This window comes from Diorhabda sublineata, chromosome 5, assembly GCF_026230105.1.
Source record: "Diorhabda sublineata isolate icDioSubl1.1 chromosome 5, icDioSubl1.1, whole genome shotgun sequence".
Taxonomy (NCBI): Eukaryota; Metazoa; Arthropoda; class Insecta; order Coleoptera; family Chrysomelidae; genus Diorhabda; species Diorhabda sublineata.
The window spans coordinates 23,444,705-23,465,405 of NC_079478.1; the positions used below are offsets into that span (position 1 = coordinate 23,444,705).

Here is a 20,701-nt window from a genome sequence, read left to right on the forward strand (position 1 = left end):
TTAATTCGCTACAAAGTTAATGATAAATATTTCAAGAAGCACATGACAATAACCTATCGCCACTCACAGATGAAAATAAAAATTGACGATTTGAATTAAAAACTTAGAAATGTGCAAGCCGAGAATTTTGAAAGCATATTAAAAATTTTGTCTGGAGTTCTTGTAATACCCAACAAGTAAAATAGAGAAATAAATAAATAAACGTTTTAATTGAATAAAAAATAAGAATGTGAAGGTTATAATATATTTTGTTAATTACTACATAATTAAATATAATATTTCTTAGAATCCACACAGTATAAACGTGTCAAAACAAAACTCGATATGGGTTTAGTTTTTTTAACTCGCTAGTTAAGAATTTTTTGTCAATCATAAACCTGAAAAATGTTGATTGAGGTGGACAAGGTATTCATGTATACAATAGCAGTAATATTTATACTTAGTATTTATTTCCGGTACATAACATAAAATCAAAATTCTAAAAAAAACATCAAATCAATTAACAACTCGGCCACGTTCTTCTCTCACTCAGTCTTTGACCAGTCACGTCATCCGTCATGTATTGAGTCAGTTTTTAGCGTAACTCAACAAAAAAGTGTGAAGTAAAATAAATATTTCAGAATAATATGGAATTTTATTGTAACATATGTGTAAATTAATTAAAATTTTGAGTTATTTTCAGTCTTCTATTAATTCCAAATAGCATAGAGAATAAATAAATTTTCATCATTATTAATTTAAATGAAAAGTGCTGCAACAATTGAAGTTTTGTTCTCAATTTAGAATTTTTTTCTTATACATATATCGTACAGCACCTGACAAGAAGTAACAACCCCATAAAATATTTTTAATTTATTTTTTTTACCGCTCACTAAATAAATATATCGAAAACTAAAAAAAGACTTGATTTTATACAGCCACCACATTCTATTTAAATTTAGCGGGCTCCGTGTACAATTGGCGCGACTTTCTGATTGGCCTGGAGTGAGTTTAGCGTATGCTCAAATTATTTTTGTTTGATGTGCTTAATGTCAAAATTGTCAACCTAAATAAGAAATTAGTTTTTAAATAAGTTATAACTGTTAAGCTGTTACAAATCAAATAAATTTTTAACAATGTCTGAGCGTAAAGTGTTGAACAAATATTATCCACCAGATTTTGATCCATCGAAAATTCCACGCATGAAATTGCCAAAAAATCGACAATACACAGTTCGTCTTATGGCTCCCTTTAATATGCGATGTGCCACTTGTGGAGAATATATTTACAAAGGAAAAAAGTTCAATGCCAGGAAAGAAGATGTGGAAAACCAAGATTACTTAGGAATTAGAATATACAGATTTTATATTAAATGTACTAGATGTTTACAAGAAATTTCATTCAAAACAGATCCAAAAAATACAGATTATGAAATTGAAGCAGGTGCAACAAGAAATTTTATGGCATTAAAGTTGGCAGAAGAGCAAGCATTGAGAGAAGAAGAGGAAGCAAAGGAGGAAGAAGCCAGCAATCCAATGAAACTTTTAGAAAACAGAACTAAGCAGTCTAAAAATGAAATTGAATTATTAGAGTCTTTAGAAGAGTTGAAAGATTTGAATAAAAGGCAACAAGTTGTTGATTATGATACTATGCTCTTAGCATATGATACCACAATAAGTGAGAGAGAACGGGAAGAACGTTTACAACAGTTAGATGAAGAATATATAAAGTCAGTGAAATTTTCTAATTCTAAAAGGAAATTAGTTGTAGAAGAAGAAATTATTGAAGATGATCAATTAGAAGCAAAAGTGTCTAAAACCATTGAAAATGAGAAGGAAAGAACCAATTCAAGTATTTCATGTACTTGGGCCAAAAATGGATCAAATGCCAGTTCTTTGGTGAAGAAAAAATCATTAATGGGCTTAATTAAAATTGGCAAAAATGGAGAAGCTGTACAAGAGTCAAAACTTGAAAAAGATTATAAGCAAAAATCTACAAAAGACTCTATTGGAGGTGGACTTTCTTTGCTATCCACTTATTCTGACAGTGAAAATAGTGATGATGTTGATGTTTAACTATCAAAATAAGAACAATATTGAATTACAAGAATGTGTAGAAAACTAGTACTAATTTCACTCACCATTATATTTAACATCAAAAATATTTGTAAAAAGTGCTCAAAACTAGAAACTGAGTTCAAATATTCAATTTACTCCATTTATATTGAAAAAAATGTATTATTTTTTATTTCCAATAACCATCATTCAATCATTCAATGTGTACAAATTAGTGAAATATAACAAAACTTATTTTCATTGTATTTATTCAAAATGTCCAAATCGGAACTGTATATTTTTGGACCCAAAACAAAATATGGTAGGTATAATCTAACATGTTTTTTACAAAATCTAGTTTCACAATTTATCTATGAAAATTGAATGTTTTATGGTATGAAGTTTAACAATGCTAGTTTCAATTGCTTGTATTCAAATAAATAACTACTTCTCATTTGGACTGAACCGAACTCAATAATTTTAAAAAGAATTCTATTCTATGAAAAAGTTAACTCTCATTTAATCTATAGATTGGCATGAGTACGATATCCGTGGCGCCTAGATTTGACTATGCCATTTTGTAAATCGACCCAAAATAACTCTAAAATAAAGAATAAAATTTTTTGATATCTCGCTTCGTTTTCAAGATATCGATACTTGAAGTTGGAAAAATTTATTTTTATTTAATATTTGTATATGTTACAGACCACTTATGAAAAATAGACCATATATAAAAGGACTAGTCCGTATAGAAAAGGACTGAGGTTATTAGTCTATATGTGTAAAAAGTTTGTCTTTTAATGAACTGTCTAGTTCCTTTCTAAAAGGTCTAGTCTATTTATATACGGCCCAGCTGCACCTACGCCATATGTATATTTCTGAGATATTTAAACAATTCTTTATAAACAACATCAAATTCATGTATTTATCATTTGTTAAGTTATATTCATCACAGTGATGAAAATTATCAAAAATAGCTCATTTTGCTATAAAAATCTGTCTTTTTCAATATAATTTTGGAGTATCGGGGTAAATAATACAAAAATTAAATAAAAAATCTTTTGTTTATTGAAATCAAATTCATATTGAATTTGAAGTGATAAAATATTCATTTGAAACGACGTATTGAACGCCAAATGTTCAATAAAGCGAATTTTGAACTAACGTTTGATTATAACTTTAAGTATCGATATCTTGAAAACGAAGAGAGATATCAAAAAATTTCATTCTTTATTTTCGATTTACTTTGGCCTAATTAAGCCAAATCCGCTGTTAAATTGCGGCGCCACGGAAATCGTACTTTCCCCCATAGATTAATGTTGTTTATAAAAATTTCAATGAATTTTAATTTTATTGAAAAATTTGTTCTCCAAATGTGTAACAATAAAAAATTGTCTTATACATGGCAACTCAACTGGAACTGTTTTTAAACTTTACAACTGTTAGGTGAAACCAAATCTCGACGTCCTACAAGTCAATAAGGAGGTATAAACAGTAGATACAGAAATTTCAATTTTGGTATCTAAGTCTATAATTTGCTCAATTTTTGAAAGATAAACTTGTTATTTCAGAAGTTTCAGACATTATTTTTTTACTGATGTAGCAATCTTCACCAGTCAAGTAAAATTTAATTGGAATTTTAATCATCCATAGATTTTATTTTAAAATTTGGTCAAGTGTAATATTTCTTAATAAGCTCTTTTGAGCTGTCTTAACTCCATCTGAAGCTCAATTTGTCCTCGTACCTTTCAACAGCTACTGGGTTTTATCATTTTGCAACTTTAAAAAGTATTCATTCATGTTTGACTCACTTAAAAGCAAGGGTGGAAATTAATGTCTAAAAATGTCCCCTAATTTAAGCACTAACAAGTGCCCAAATTTTGTAAATTGCTTGAAAGCTTACCGACTAAAATACTTGGTTTCAGTTGATTAGTTTCACTGAAACATCTAATAGTACATTATGTTACTAGGAGTAGAAGGCTATCATCATTGTTGACCCCAGATTCTTGCACTGTCGAGGCTGTGCAAACTGGGTGAAACATAAAATGGGTCTTCTGTTCCGAATGACAGTATTTTTTCTTTAAGCGTATAATAATATCTATATTATTTTTGGCTACACATTTTTACAATACACTTTTTAAAACTGACAAGCATCAAATTAAATGGTTACATCACCCATAATAAGACGTTGCTATCGTTTCTCATTATTTTGTTACTAGTACAATAATGAGCGTTATTATTTTACTAGTAAAAGAATAGGTTATATTTACAATCTGTGTTGTCGTAAATAATGTAGATATCATTATACACTTGTAGAAAAAAAGGATTTATTGAGTCTTCAACACCATAAAACAAAAAAGCAATTTGTTTGCTTTATCAAAATTAAATTCAATGAAAACTGTTGATGGATCATAAGCCTCTTCTGAGATTTTCAGTATTTTTCTTTTAAATTTAGTTTACAATGCAGATTATTTGTATACTACATTTCTATCCACCCTATTAATAAATCGACATGTAGCTGCATAGATAAAGGATAGTGGGATGTAGCTGTTAAAAATGAAACGAAAAAGAAGAAATCGTTCGTCTGGTTATCTGTCTAACTGACATATAATAGTCAACATTTCGGTTATCAATATTTTTATGAATCATCATTATTTTTTATTTAGAACATGAAAAATTTTAGGCATTTCTTAAGAATAAAAAATGTCTGATATTAATTTAAATGTATGTAAACATCAGTATAATTCAAAATCAATGTTTTTCAAGGAAATACTTGAAATTAATCTAACAAAATATTGATCTAAAAAATTTTTTTATATTTTCAGAACTATAGTAGTGATACCGAGAGTTCAGACGATGAAATAGAACCAAAATTGAAGTATGTAAGACTCTCTAATGATGTACAGAATATATTATTGACTTCATCAGCAACTTGTATAGCCGTTCATCCAAAAGTAGGTATTTATTAAAAAATTATAGTTTTTTGAGCTTTTCCGAAACTATGATCATGGATGAAGTGATCATCTTTAAACTGATTTCGAATCCTAACACTGAATGAGATGTTATAATAGTTTCGGATCATTGTGTTTCGTTTTTTGGAGGATTTTTCATATTGAAAAGTCAACTTACAAAATTTATTTTTATTGCTTTGTTTCTTATATTAATTTATAACCTTATAGGCTGTTTGTGTTTATAAACCTTAATTCGATTATGTAATAGATTTCACTATTATTTTAATATATTTTTACATAAAGTCCCAATTACACAATTTTATTTTAACATTACTTTTTAGTTTATATGTTTAGGATCACATTGGGGAGAAATTCATATCTTAGATTATCAAGGTAACAGCATTCAAAACAAGGAACTAAAAGCGCATACTGTTAGTGTAAATCAGATATCAATAGATTTAAATGGGGAGTTTATTGCTACCTGTTCTGATGATGGAAGAGTTTTTATACACAGTTTGTTCTCCAAAGAAAATAATGCAAATCTTAATCTTGGAAGGCTTGTTAAAACTATAGCTTTAGATCCGCATTATTACAAGCTTGGTGCAAATAAAAGATTTATTACAGGTAAGATTACTATTATAAGTAGTAACAAATTTCAATTCTTTCTATTTTTATTTCATTTTCATTACTACAGCATATAAAATTTTTTACCAGTTAAAACCAATTTTTAATCAGAATACAAAATATATACAGAGTGAGTTTTATGTATGGAACTCCTCAATTATCTTGGAAACAGCTTGTACGATTTTTATAAATTTTTATGCGAAAAGGTCTTGTGATACAGCCGGTATTATGGTGGTATCTACACTGTTGTCAGATCTTTCCTTTTTTGGAAAAATAATGAACTTTGTTATTTCAAATGGATCACCCCATATATTTTGTGTGTTTAGAAATCCCGATTATTTTTCATGTAATATTCTCTATACCTAAATGCCATAATTTCAGTTATACCTACATTTACAGTATCAACACCAAAGTTATAATAAATATTGTACGGGTGTCCCAATAAGAATGGCTCATATCTCAGGAACCGTTTATAGTACAGCTTCAGGAAAAAAATTTATAACAAAAGTGACCTCAAGAAAAACCTGGAAATTATTTACAGAGCTGTAGGTCCCCTGCTAGAGGGCGTAATTGAATACCAAAAATTATAACATTAATAATTTACAAATTTTCCCTAACTAAGATGCACTTAAACTATGATTATCATATTCTTCAAGAAATTCAGCTTATATTTGATTTTACAAGTTTTAGTCTGACTACAAAATACGTGACAGTGAGGGTCATCATTTACCATATGTAGTAACCGGTTCCAATAATCCAACCTTCTGTTGTAATCACGATCAACCAATTGTTCATGCAGTACTATATGATATGGATAAAATCTAAAAGAAATATAATGTCCTATTAAATATCTTTTCGGAATGATAAATAAATAATTTGTTAACATATAACCATGCTCACAAATAATATTATGTGGGTATATTTTATTATTATTATTATTATTATTATTATTATTATTATTATTATTATTATCTAATACAGGGCAGGCAGCCTAAGGCTGTTAGCGCCCCCTTAAGATTAATGAGTACAATTAGTTTATTATTGTTAAAGTTTTACATATTATACGTATTGTTATTATAGCCAGTAGTTTATATCACAAACGAGTGCGCAAATATGAGTCAAGTCTATTTTTGAATTGATTTATTGTTTCTGAGTTGATGATTTCTTCAGGTAGCATATTCCACTGTTCCACTATTCGGTTGCTGATGAAATGTTTTCTAGGATTGGAATGACATCTGTTTTTTGATAACTTTGAGCTATGGCCACGCAGGTTGGTGTTTTGATTAAAGGCATAAATATCTTTTAAAGCACTACACTTGTATATTTGTTTCACAATTTTAAAAGTTTCTATAAGATCTCCTCTTAAACGTCAGTCTTCTAGTCTAGGTAGATTCAGTCTGATCAACCTTTCCTCATAGGACAATCCATAAAAACCAGTGGGTAGGATTTTTGTGGCCCTTCTTTGCGTCTTCTCTAAAAGATCAATATCTTTTTGAAAGTAAGGTGACCAGATCTGGAATCCAAACTCCAAAATAGGGCGTATGTAAGATTTGTACATTTTGACGAAGAGCTCTGTTGTGATGTGTACAAATGCTTTTTTTATTAGATAAATTAATGAATTGGCCCTTTTGACAATTTTGATGATTTGTGACTCCCACTTTAAGTTGTCGGTAATAGTGACACCTAAATCTTCTTGAACAGACACCACCTTCAGTGGGCTACCATTTATTAGATATTCTATATTTGGATTGGTTCTTCCAATGTGAAGCACAGTACATTTTTGTATATTTAGGTTTAATAGCCACTTTTTGGTCCAGTTGAAAATGTTCGTTAAATCATTCTGTATGGTTTCACCACTTGTAAGAGGATTGTTAGATATCTTGGTATCATCGGCATATGAGCTTTTTGTTGACTGAATTAATGACAGCAGGTCTGTGGTGTACAAGATAAAAAGTACTGGGCCGAGCACTGAACCCTGTGGTACTCCGCTAACAACATTTCCAAATTCTGATACTTTTTTCCCAACTCTAACGTAGAATTTTCTGTCAGTCAAAAATGACTCAATCCAGGATAACAGTTTTCCTCTAATTCCAAGATGCTCCAGTTTTATCAGAAGTCGTTTAATTGGGACCTTGTCAAAGGCCTTCTCAAAATCGAGATATACAGCATCAATTGGATTTCCTTTGTCCCATTCCTTAGTCCAAACGTCTAAATTAAGAAGCAGATTAGTGGTGACTGACCTTCCAGGGGTAAAGCCATGTTGTTCAGCAGGCAGAATATTTTCTTCATCCATGAACTTCAGTAACTCATCCACTATTATCCTTTCCATAATCTTACATGGGACTGATGTAAGGCTAATGGCTCTGTCGTTGGAGGCTATCTTTTTATCACCTTTCTTGTGTATGGGGGTTACTGAGGCCATTTTCCAATCTCTTGGTAGTTGTCCAGACTCAAGCGAAGTCTGCATTAATAAACATAAAGGATGGGACAGGCTCTGCCAACAATTTTTTTAGGAAATATGGACTGATGCAGTCTGGACCTGGTGCTGAGTCGCTTCTTAAATTCTTCAAGGTTTTTTCCAATTTTTCAACTGCAAACTCGATACTGTCAAAGGACCTCTCTACTCTTGGCAGTTCATCAAAGGCTGGAAGTTCATCTAGCGCTTCAGTAACATACTGCTTACAAAACTGGTCTCTGAATACATTTGCCACAGCTGTCGCGTCTTGTACTGTATGATTCTTATCAGAGTTGATAACACAAGGAACAGATGATTTTGAACAGATTTGTTTCCTGATGTGACTGTAGAATGTCTTTGGGCTTCCAGTAGCAATGTTTATTTCATACTGTCGCCGAGATTGTCTTATTTTGGCTGTTAGTTGGTTATTATTAAGTCTGTAGCAAGCAAAACTTTCTTCTGATCTGATTCTGGCATGTTCGTCCCATAACTTACGCTTTTCTTCTATGACTTTAATTATCTCTCTAGTTATCCAAGGTTTGTTAAGTGACTTTTTACTTCTTGGTGCCCTAAAGGGTATATGCTTATCTACTGCCATGTCAATTATTGTTTTCAATTGATTCCACTTGTCTTCGACCGACTCTGCTACTAGAATATTTTCAGGATTGTAATTGCTAATAAATTGATTGATAGAGTTAAAGTCTGCTTTCCAGAAATTTCTTTGTCGCTGTTGAGGCAAAATTCCTTTTTGACACTGCACTTGTAGGTTGACGAGTAACACCGAATGATCACTTTTACCTATTGGTGGACAATATTCAAATTTGGTTACTAAATTTTCGTCGTTACTGAGAACTAAATCCAGTAAAGAGGGTTCTTGCATTCCTCTGTATCTAGTGGGCCTGTCAACATGCTGGAACAAATTACTTTCAGTATACATAGAAGTAAAGAGACTGTACGTTTCATTTCTGGGCTCACCTAGTATTGGCCGGCTTAGGTTTGGTAAAACAAATCTTTTTACATCATAATTTACCTGTCCTATCAAAATATGTTGAACGGTGGTTCTGCTTATTCCTAAGTCTCTACTTATTGCTCTAATACTTAAATGCAGGTTAAATTGCACACATGCCAAAACATTATTGTGTTTTCTTCTGAACGACCTCTATCATGTCTTCTAAATACGGGAAGATTTACATTGTATGCCATATACCCTAGTCGCAACAGTTGCATTTCTCATACATTCAAAGTAAATGCCTATCATATTAAATGCTTCTTCGTTTGTAAGAATCATCTTAGATATAACTTTTAAGTAAATTTTATATCGAATTTAATGTTCATAAATCGCAATGACACGTAAATGAACAAATTACTATGTTTATTAATTTGACACAAGACATATCTTATTGCTTTGTTTTTTTCATGGCCCACTACTTGTTTTTATATATTTCTATTTTAAATTCCATAACGCAGTTTCCCGGTGACAGCATAAGTAATATTGTCATAATAATTGGAACTATTATTAATAGAACAAGACAATTTTGAGGAGTCAAAAAATGTTAAAATCCGTTCAGTCAAACCGGAGTAATTTATGTTTAAAAGAAAATGCTTAAATAATTAAATAAATAGCGCTCTATAGGGTATACGTTACTCATTAGGTTGTTTCAAAATTATAACTCTTACATTGGTAGAAAGGACCTCTCTTCAAAAAGACTAAGTTTGCATAGATAGGCTAAGTAGAACTGGACTTACAGGCCTTTTTTTCATAATTAAGTTCCCACTTCCCCCCACCTCTTAGCTTTAGAATAGGTATGTATTCATCATCTGATACTGAAATTATTGTCAAAATATAATGTAATAATGTTAACTTTGTATATGGATGTGAGTGTATTAGTTTTAGGAATGCTATAAATAATACAGACGTGCACTCTAATTAATATATATTCCAATCTTTCTAATACTTATGTCACTTCTACATACACTGCGGAATTACATGCAATACTACAAACATTCATTCATATTAGAGAATCATGAAAGTATTAACAGATTCACTCAGTACCTATATACTAAAAATCCAATCGCATTACTGATTAAAACAGAAATAGTGTACTTAGAAAATGCCACCGTCGAATTTATATTTGTACAAACATATTCCGGTATAAAAAGAAATGAGGAAGTAGATCAACTAGCCCAATCAGCAACAAACAGGACTATATCCAAATAGACAAAGTTTCTTTCCAAGATATGAAATGTGAAATTAAATCTAAAGTAGCAAAACATATGGAGTGCAACACAGAACCATATGAAAGAAATCAAACAATTAGTGAATTCTTACAGACCACACCAAGTGAGAATATCACGCTTACGCCTGTGTCATAGCAATTTAACTAATAAAAATCTTCTAACACAAACTGAGTTACCAAAATGCGATACCTGTGTTTTGAATTTTAGTGTGAAACATATACTAATTGAGTGTAAACAATAAGTACGATATTTCGTGAATGTAGCCGAGACTCTAGGCGAAAACATGAAAATAGAAAATAGAAAATTTAAGGGCTATTTAAAGGACACCGGCTTATATATGTTACATATTTTTTCATTTGTAAAATGTAATGTAATTGTTTATTTGTAAAATGTAATGTAATATGAGTGTATTCTGTCGTCGCTAATAACCGTATTAGTTGAAGCGGAAAAAAGTCAGTTACGAGTTATTGAAAATAAATACATTGGCTACTCCCGCTTACGATTGTGGACCCTATTTTTGATCACGTCCAACGTAGACCTCCATCGTGTCTCCCGTGGACCCTTAGTGTTCCACCTGTACCATTTTGGGAATCATGGATCTAGATCATTATCCTAGAAATAATACAACGGATTAGGCTAGTTAAGCAAAATTTAATTATAAAGTTTTACATAATATTATATACCTACGGAGAGAAACAGTATTTTTAGAATCAACTACCCTCCTTAAATTTGTTTTTTACTTATTTTTTCATTATTTGCTTATATCCTGTACGATAATACGTCACGATTGGCGCTCAACATTTCCTCTTTTTCTTCTCAATCAATAGACACAATAGATACAAGTAAAAATTGTATACAAAATAAAAAAGCTATTAGAATTAATAACATTAATTTTTAATAACATTTTTCTTAAATTAATTAAAAATGCCAATAAATCTTGGCAACAATGGGCTGTTTAATATCCCCTATATTAGTAAATACATAATGGATTATATTTTGTAATATCTGTTTCACACATCAAATTATTCTTCATTAAAAAATATGATACAGGAGATATAAGTTTAACCCTCCCAAAAAAAGAAACTGATTATTCACTTCTTTACTTCAATAATATATATACATATAAATTTCTGTAATTTCTTAGACCTTTTGGTATGCTTATGCATCTATCAGGATATAATATGCTATCAGTCTATCCTATATTAGATGTTCATTACCGAGGGGACTAACTTTAATATATTTTCCGAGCTTTAGAATATTCATATATTCATCGTCTGGGACTAAAATTATGGCCAAATACAATATAAGAAATATGTATAAATGTAACAATAATAAAAATTTTACTTACATTAGATTAATTAAGATTTTCAGTGATTTTGAATTGTATTAATTCTTGTGAAAATTTTGAATCCATAGGTTTCAAAATTCAATATTCGACTTGACGTTGATAGAAATATTGATTAATTGATCATTGGTCAGTCGAAAAGGTCACTGATTAGTCGGATAGCTTCTTACAAGAATGATAGCAGATTATATTCTGATAGATGTTCATTAGCAACTCATGTCTATCATGAAGAACACAATATTAATTATGAATCTGCCAAAGTTTTGACAACAGAAAAAAACTAAAAACGTCTATATTTAGGAACAACAAAATGATCAATGCATCAATAAGAAAAGTGATTTAAATAACCTTAGTGTAATTTGGGCATATCTTTTAGATTTTGAAAAAATAATTCTATAAAAATTGAAAGCCAATAATAACCAACTAACTTCACCTAACCTATAAAGTTCAACTTCACTTATAACGACCAAACATATAAAATTTATTGTCATAAAGATTTAAAGAAAAGTCAAAACGTCAAACTTTTCTTTCTTCAAAAAAACTATTAAAAAAACTAATTTTAAAACAGAAAAACAGAAAAGACCTAAAATCAAGAACATTTAGATGCAATAATATATCAAAAGGTCTAAGAAATAAAATATTAAAGAAATATATATAATATAAGCGGTTTCTTATTGGAAACGTTGGAAACACCAAAGTGGACTAATTTTAAAATATTTTCCGAGCTTACGAATAGAATAGAAATATTTCTATCAATGTCAATTTGAATATTGAATACTATGAGTTTAAAAATTTTTCTAATCATTAATAATATCAAAAATCATCGGAAATCTTAAATAACTATTTCCCAGATGATGCTCGGTAAATATATTAAAGTTAGTCTTTGGTGTTTCCTTGCCACCTTCTCAATAAGAAACCGCTCATATTATAGCTGGCAAAGACTTCTTTACAATATATATAAATTTAAAAGATATGCTTAAATTACACTAAGGTTATTTAAATCAGTTTTCTTATTAATGCATTTATCATTTTGGGCAATATATGTTTTTTCTAAAAATAAACGTTTTTTGTAGTTTTTTTCAGTTGTCAAAACTTCGACAGATTCATTATATGGCATTATAAAATGGAATTATTAAATTTACTCAAATTGTTTCGGTCTTTTTTATAATTAAAAATTAAAAATCTTTGAAGCAGATTCAAATAAAAAAGAGCATTTTTAGGAATGGTTCAGATAAATAAAAGTGAGAAAAGTATCAATGACAAAAAACATTGGAAAATACCGAATGTAGGTCAAAACGTCTAGAATAATTTTCATTAAAAAGCCTTGATAACGTAAAAGAGAAGTGAAATAAAACAATTTATTAAAAAACATATAATAAAGATCTAAGATGTACTAAATTAACAAATTTATTTACTAGAATACATATTGTAGGAGATGACAAATTAACTTTATATGAACGTACATTTCTGGGAAACCTCAAATCCACTATTCTCTGTGAAAGTGAAGGTCTTGTTAGAAGTCTTTGTTGGGGTGAAAACTTTTTGGCATGGTCTAGCAATATTGGTGTTAGAGTTTATGACATGACTGCCAGATGTTCTTTAGGACTAATAAAATGGGAGGATAATTACGGGTATGTACATTGAAATTAATATATACATATAAAAATTTTTTTTCAACAAATCGACTTTAATTAATATTTCACATAGTTCGACAAAACATTCAATATTTAGTAAACGATTTCTTAAATAGCCGAAAACTTTGGAAGATTTATTTATGTCTTAATAAGTTTTAGGCATCATACCTACCATATTCCTAATAATTATAAAATCATTAGAAATTGCATGAGATGTTTTACACGTCGTAACACATCTAATCTATTTGACTTTGAACAATGTTATTTCTCAAAATAATTTGTTGAGTCCCGCAATGGACAGTGAAATAAGGTGCTTTCCAAATGTGTGGCATTTACCTTACGTCCTACTAGTAAATGTGTATTATAGGTTACTTGATAAAGATTAACATCATATATAAATTTGATGCCAACATCGATCTTATGTATGACCTACTGAAAGCTTTTCTACATATGCTACACATCGGCGAGTAATGATTCCATAGAGATAGAATAAATCCAAACTATAAGTAGTTCAAACTGTTGTCTGTTTTTTTTGTGTTTGCCATCATAAAGCTCGCAAAAAACCTGTAAATAGAAAAAAGTTTTTACACGTAGCACAACTTTATTTGAAAGTATTGAATAAGAGCTTGTATTGATTAACAGGATGCGATTTTCACATCTTTTCGACCCCCAAAAATCAGTTTTCACTTGTTCACCCCCGAGAAACAGTTTGCGATTTCAAGGGATCGAGATGGACCATTCTAAAAATTCCAGGTTTAAATCAATAATTCATAAATTAGTGATGTATATTTACTTACATCTTTCATTATATGGTGATTACTGAATTGTACAATATTATTATTTTTTCTAAAACGATAAATGGAGTTTCGAGGATTTTACCGTGTTGGGGTGACATTCTGCGGGGTGAGAAAGATTTTATTCAAATTTGATCAACATTTGAATTATAACTGTATTTTATAGTAAACAATTGAGACGTAATATTTATTTGGCAACACATTTGGTAGTAAATATGTACAGTAAAGTCTCCGTCTCTATTCCAAAATAGATTTGTATTGAACTTTATGAATAATTGAAATCATTAAAATGTAGTTTGTATTTAACTAGGAGTATAAGGCTATTATTATTGTTGAGCTCAGATTCTTGCACTGCCGAGGCGTTAGCCAAGGCTTTGCAAACTAGGCGAAATATACAATGGCTCTTCTGCTCCGAGTGTCCCGAGTGACATATACTATTTATCCTTCAAGCGTTGGTGTACATTGAAATTCTTCTTCTTGAGACATTTTTACAATTCACTTTTCAACGCTGACAAACATCAAATTAAATAAAAATTAAATGGCAGTTCCTGCCTACCTGGTTACAACGCCCATAATAAGACGTTGCTATCGTTTCTCATTATTTTGTTACTAGTACAATAATTAGCGTTTATTATTTTACTTGTAAAAGAATAGATTATTTCTACGATCTGTGTTGCAGAAAATAATATAGATATTAATATACATTTGAAGAAAAATTATATTTCTGTTTTAGAGTTTCAGCAGACAAATTTAGATGTAATTTACGTTGGGCTGATAGTAGAACCCTTTTAATTGGTTGGGTAGATACTGTTAGAGTTTGTGTGATAAGAAAAAGGAGTAATATAGAACTCGCTAATAGAGATCTGCCAGAATATCTAGTGGATCCAAGTAAGTTACTTCCCAATCATAAGTTATTTTCACCTTAATCCTTAACATCTGTGAAGTCTCTCATCCAGAGATTTAATATTTTTTTCAAAACTTTGTTATCTGTAATTTGAGTAGGTGCTTCAAGCTGCATGTAATTTGTTTAATTAAATTTTAAGTAATGATGAGATAGTTTTTGATTTTCCAAAATTATTTTGCTCTGATAGGATAACTATATTGACACTCGATCTCGCTCAATCCTTTCTTCCAGAACATAACTTCATAACCTATTTTAGATCTGTAGTTTTTTAAAACAGGTAAAAATATTGATGTCTTTATCAAAATATATTTTGTCATTGACAATTTGCATAATTATATTAATTGATAGATCATCTAAAATGTAAATATCGAAATAAAATTTCGTTTTAATAATAAATAATTTTTTTCATCTTTAGTTCTCATATATCAAAAAATAGTAGAAGCCATCAATAGGCTTGTGCGCGTACAGAAGGAGACATCTCAAAAATACTTGTTTTGAGAAAGCAGTGATTAAAAATTTTGCAATATTTTGGTGTCAGTATTTATAGATAAATAGATAAATTTATAATATAAAGTGAGATGTCTTGGTTAACACAAATAAAAAAACGGAAATGGATAAGAGATAACTCATAACACACTAAAGCTTTTTTCTGTCGGTATATTTGTATAACAATAGTGTAAAATAAATAAAATTTTGTTCTGCTAGAAAACATAACCACACGTTTCTGATATATCAATTCTAAAGTTAAATCGTACGATTTGATATATCTGTCTACTTAATTCCTTATTCACAAAATATATAGTTTTTATAGTTTTACACTTTTTTACACTTGTTTTCTTTTGTACGCGCAAGTTGCATTGAAATATATAAAATAGAATATACTCAAATTGTTTAGGTCATTTTCATCATTAGCATCTTTCTTGTTCCTATGTATGTGAATAATTTCTATAAACTTTTTCTTATATTTTATTCCGTTTCAAGAATTTTTGAATTCTTATAATTGGATGTATCCTTTTTTAGTATTTCATGGTTTTATTTTTCTAAAGTATCGATGTCTTTTGAATCCATTTTCTACATGTTGAAATAAAAAAGAAATAAAACTGATATTACGTTGTTTTGAGATTTTAGAAAGCGTTGGAGTGACTATATATACAAAGAAGTTATATCACTAGGTCTTAAGCTTTATCCAATATCAAAGTCAATATCAGAACTATTATACAAGGATATATTGAAAATTTTTTTGTCTACTATAGAACCAAACAAAATTTCAATGTCAAAATATTTTATTACTCAACATATTCTCCTCTTAATTGGATACATTAATTACAGCGAACCTTGAATGTCTCTAGACCTTAAAAAAAAATGATTCTTCTTGCTCTGAAAACCAGACCACAGCTTTTATTACCTCCTCGTTGGAAGTGAATGTACGACCTTTAAAACCAAAAAATCAATCATGATTACTCCACGGCAATCCCAATAAACTGAAGCAAAAACTTTTCCAGCAGATTTTTGGACACGAAACTTGTTAGGTCTTGGAGAACCAGAGTGTCGCCATTCCATTGATTGTTGCTTTGTTTCTGGATCGTAGAAATGTACCCAAGTCTCATCTATAGTAACAATTCAGTTTAAGAAGTCTACATCGTCTTCAAATCGAGCACAGATCGAACCCTTGCACGCTTTTGGTCAACATTCAAACTTTTGGGGATCCATTTTGCAGCAATTTTTCTCATGTCCAAATTGACGTGAACTATATGATGAACGCGTTCATATGAAATATTCAGTGCTTCAGATATCCGTCTTAGCCCAATTCGACGTTCTGATAAAATCATGTCATGAACTGCATCGATATTTTCGGGGACTGACATAGAAACTGGCATTCCCGATCTGTCATCATCTTCAATGGAAAATTTACCTCTTTTGAAGCTTGCAGTTCAATTTTTCACGGTCGCATACGAAGGACATTGATCACCAAGAGTATTAAGCATCTCTTCGTAAATCTGCTTACCTCGTAACCCTCTTAAATAGAGGTACTTGATGATGGCTCGATACTCCAATTTTCACAATTTTCACAATTTCGGTGGACATCTTTTTTCATTTAATTTATTGCATAACTCTGGTTTACTTTTTTGACGTCAAACTTTAAACTGACACTGTTAAGTTATTGTTCGTTGCTATGGTAACGCAATATTTTGTTTACGCATGGAACTGGTCTAGGCTAATTAGATATCATTACATCCTCGTATATAATTCGTTTAAAAAGATACGAAAATTATGAGTATTCAGAAAAAAGTTGGTACAATATGAAATGCCTTGTTTAAATTGTGACAAACAATACATTGGTCAATCTAAGAGGTCACTCACTAATCGAATTACACGTTCTCTGGCTTAATATATGTTTTAAGACGGCCATTCTATGGACTATAAATCCGCAAAAGTATATATAAACCATACAAAATAACTCGATCGGATGATGATTAAATAGTTATTCAAAAGATGGGATTATATTGTGACGGGTACACAAACGCACGCCATGTAACGGCGCTGGTCATAAATTAATGTAGTGGAAACTTTAAAAAATGGTAGGTTGCTTAATTTATTTTTGCATAATTGTTCTAGACGTTTCTGAAAGAAGTTTAGTAGAATTATTGAATATATATATATATATATATATATATATATATATATATATATATATATATATATATATAAGGCAATCACTCATATTAGAGCAGTTAGTTGAATTTTGAAATGCAAGGAATTTTATGTACGGCAATTGTGGTGTAATAAAGTTTTAAGTGTGAAATTAACTTGTAAAATGTATCCAAGAACGTTTACATCATCAAAAGTGGATTAAAATTGTCAAGTGTGGACTGGACTGTGCTTGGAAAAGACTTTTCGAGTTGTTGTGAAAGTTCTGACATATTCTGTTTGGAAGCTAGGAGAGATACGGAATGAATTGAAGTCAAGAAAAAGCTAAGAAATGAAAAGTTTGGGGGGCGACTCAAAAATAATTGAAAGGAGAAATGGAGAAAGGCCACAAAAAGTGGAAAGGAAGTCAAGAACTTGAAGGAGAAATAAAAGAGGACGTAGTAAAATTGGAGGTAAGTCAAGAATAACTCAAAGAAGTCAGGAAAACAACTGTCCAAAGTGAAATAAAGGTCAAGAAAGACTAAAGGAAGGAATGAAAAAGAGCTAACAGAAATTGGAAGCACTTCAAGGAGAGTGGAGAGAAGAAATGAATAGCCTGATGGGAAAATTAAGAAAATAGAAGATAAACTGATGAATGGCGGCATAAATGATCAAGACGGAGGAATTTGAAAATAATTGGTTATAAAGGGTAAATAAAGGATGGTGATCACGGTAGAGGGTCTGCTGAAAAAAATTGAGCAGAATCTGGGTGACAAAAGCGATGACGAAACCACAAAAACATCACAATCAACGCAGTTCAACACTACAGCGGGAACTAGCGAACAATGTACTGTAAATGTTACAAGCCTTTAAAAGAGGCGACATAACATTTGGAATGTTTCAATTCAAGATCAAAACGCTGATGAAATATCACAACGATTTCTGCTATATCACGAACATGGGAAAACTGGCTTTCCCATCTGTAGCGGAGGATGTTTTACAAATCATGGCAGAGGATGTTTTCGCCGATAGTGTCCGATACTTCAACAATTTCTGAAGCTTGCCAAATTCAACACCATTGGGGAAGCACTGGCGAGAGCACTGCTATTCGAAGCGGTCAAAAAGAGATTGATGAGACGTACAATGAAAGTCAGGGAAGCGAAGGTTGAAGTTAGCGACAACAAGCTGGAACAAGGTACTTATTTGGATTGAAACACCGAATTATTAGCCCAACTGACTCACCAAGAAGCTCGCTTAATAGGTTCGAATATTTCTAAACAGACTGAGAATATCACAGCTATATTGCCTGGAGAACAGCCAAATAATCGTCGGGAAAATCGGAGGAAAATCTTGCCATTTGATAATTGACAGCGGAGCAACTTATAAAATCATAAGAAAGGATCTATTGCTGTGTGAATATCAGTTGCTCTTAAGGAAATAGAAAGTCAGAAGAATCATCACGGATTCGGTGATATTAAGTTTGGACTTCAAGGGTCTCTCACAGGATCCGGAAGTAATCCTAAAAATTAGTGATTAAGACCACGGTTCGACGAACATTTCTTTCATAAGATTTTGCATTCCTAGCGAGTAGCGAGGGGGTGTCTACCTTCGAGCTACAAGAAAAAAAATACTATAGAACCTGCAACAAAGGAATAGTTGTTCTCAATGGCAAGCATATTTTTATTTTAATCAGTATTTTTTTTATTAATCCTTCTTGGTATATTTTTTTATCGATATTTCTTGTGCTCATAGGTTGATATTATAATTTGCAGTTTATCGTAATTTCTTAACGTTTCGGTCCTCACTGGGAGTATTATAAAAACAATTATAATTAATATTATAGTAGTCATTTGATTCTTGTTGAATATAGTCGTATCGCTGTGGTTATTTCATATTTTTCGTTTTCGCCAAAATCTTTATGGAGAACATCGTGACATCGAGATAATATTGAAATTTTTCCGTTCATTTGTGATTTAAAAAGTCTAAAAATTGATAAGTTATAGATCATGTTATATATTGTTAATTTTTTTTGACATTGAAATCTGTTCAATGACAAATTTTTACAAATGACGTAAATTTTTTTTAAATTTGTTTTTTCATAATCTATGCATTAAGATTATTTGAATTGCTTCTTTTGAAACAATAATAATCTTGAAAACGGAGGTTTGCAAGTTTTTTATTGTTAATAATCTGGCATCTTGATAATCTATGAAAAACGAGTTCAGAGAGTGAATAAGTGTCAAGGTATAATTTCATTTTACTTTTGTGTGAGGTTATCAGCTTAGTAAATGACAAACGTATTTTTTGTTATAGTTTTAGCAAGGAATTTCATAAAATACGTTATTTGTTGATGTTCTATCTTCTAAGTGAAAATTCAAATTTACTAGTCATTCAATATAAAAAGATAATGTTATAATCAGCAAACATCAATATTTAGATTCATCCAAAGAACTATTTGATAATAATACTTAATAGAAAAGAAGAGAGAAATTAATCAACTATAACGGAATTTCTGCTAAATTCTATCGTTTACCAAAATTCATATACCTACTACATTATTAGCTGGACCAATTGTCACGTCAATAAACAATCCAATTGCACCTCTTGGTTAACTGAAATATTTCCAACATCTCATAACTATTACAATACTATATTCATCACAATTAACAAAACTTTTGAAGATATGGTAGTACCACAAAATCATGCTATGTTATGGTTAGATGTAGAATCACTATTTAGTAACATTCACTTGAATACAATAATACTCAATAAAGAAAATCTGTTATAATTAGTAACATTCATTTTTGATAGTACATGTTTCTTCTGTAAGTCATTTAATATTCATCTAACTTATTTTCACTTTATCCAAAAGTGAATTCTAATGGAGCTAGCACCCTTTAAAGATGAAGTTTAGTCAACAAATCTCAAAAATCCCGCCATCTACAAACATCAACATCTTATAAGATTTTTGTAATAAATTGTTAACTATAAACCCTTCTATTCGTCGTTAGCATATAGTTTTACAATACATTCGACAACTAAGAGAAATTCCATAGAAAAAAGTATTCTTTTTAGAATTCGCTTTTAAGCACCAA

General features: G+C 30.4%; 2 protein-coding genes across 5 annotated transcripts in view; both read left to right on the forward strand.

The window, feature by feature from the left end:
* Window positions 1-957: 957 nt before the first annotated feature.
* LOC130444434 (splicing factor YJU2) lies at window positions 958-2,294 on the forward strand. The gene has a single exon (XM_056779557.1). It carries the CDS (start codon window positions 1,116-1,118, stop codon window positions 2,052-2,054), a length of 939 nt encoding a protein of 312 aa, XP_056635535.1. The 5' UTR covers window positions 958-1,115; the 3' UTR covers window positions 2,055-2,294.
* Window positions 2,295-4,623: 2,329 nt separating this feature from the next.
* The window catches only part of LOC130443778 (vacuolar protein sorting-associated protein 41 homolog), a 58,298-nt gene continuing 42,220 nt past the window's right edge, over window positions 4,624-20,701 (forward strand). For all 4 annotated transcript variants that reach the window (XR_008909883.1, XR_008909884.1, XM_056778601.1 and 1 more), the window contains exons 1-5: window positions 4,624-4,757; window positions 4,859-4,987; window positions 5,326-5,608; window positions 13,079-13,277; window positions 14,808-14,962. Coding sequence is in view for 2 of the 4 variants with exons in the window: in XM_056778601.1 (XP_056634579.1) it covers window positions 4,737-4,757; window positions 4,859-4,987; window positions 5,326-5,608; window positions 13,079-13,277; window positions 14,808-14,962 (787 nt within the window). In the remaining 2 variants the exon portion in view is untranslated. The remainder of the gene's footprint in view (window positions 4,758-4,858; window positions 4,988-5,325; window positions 5,609-13,078; window positions 13,278-14,807; window positions 14,963-20,701) is intronic.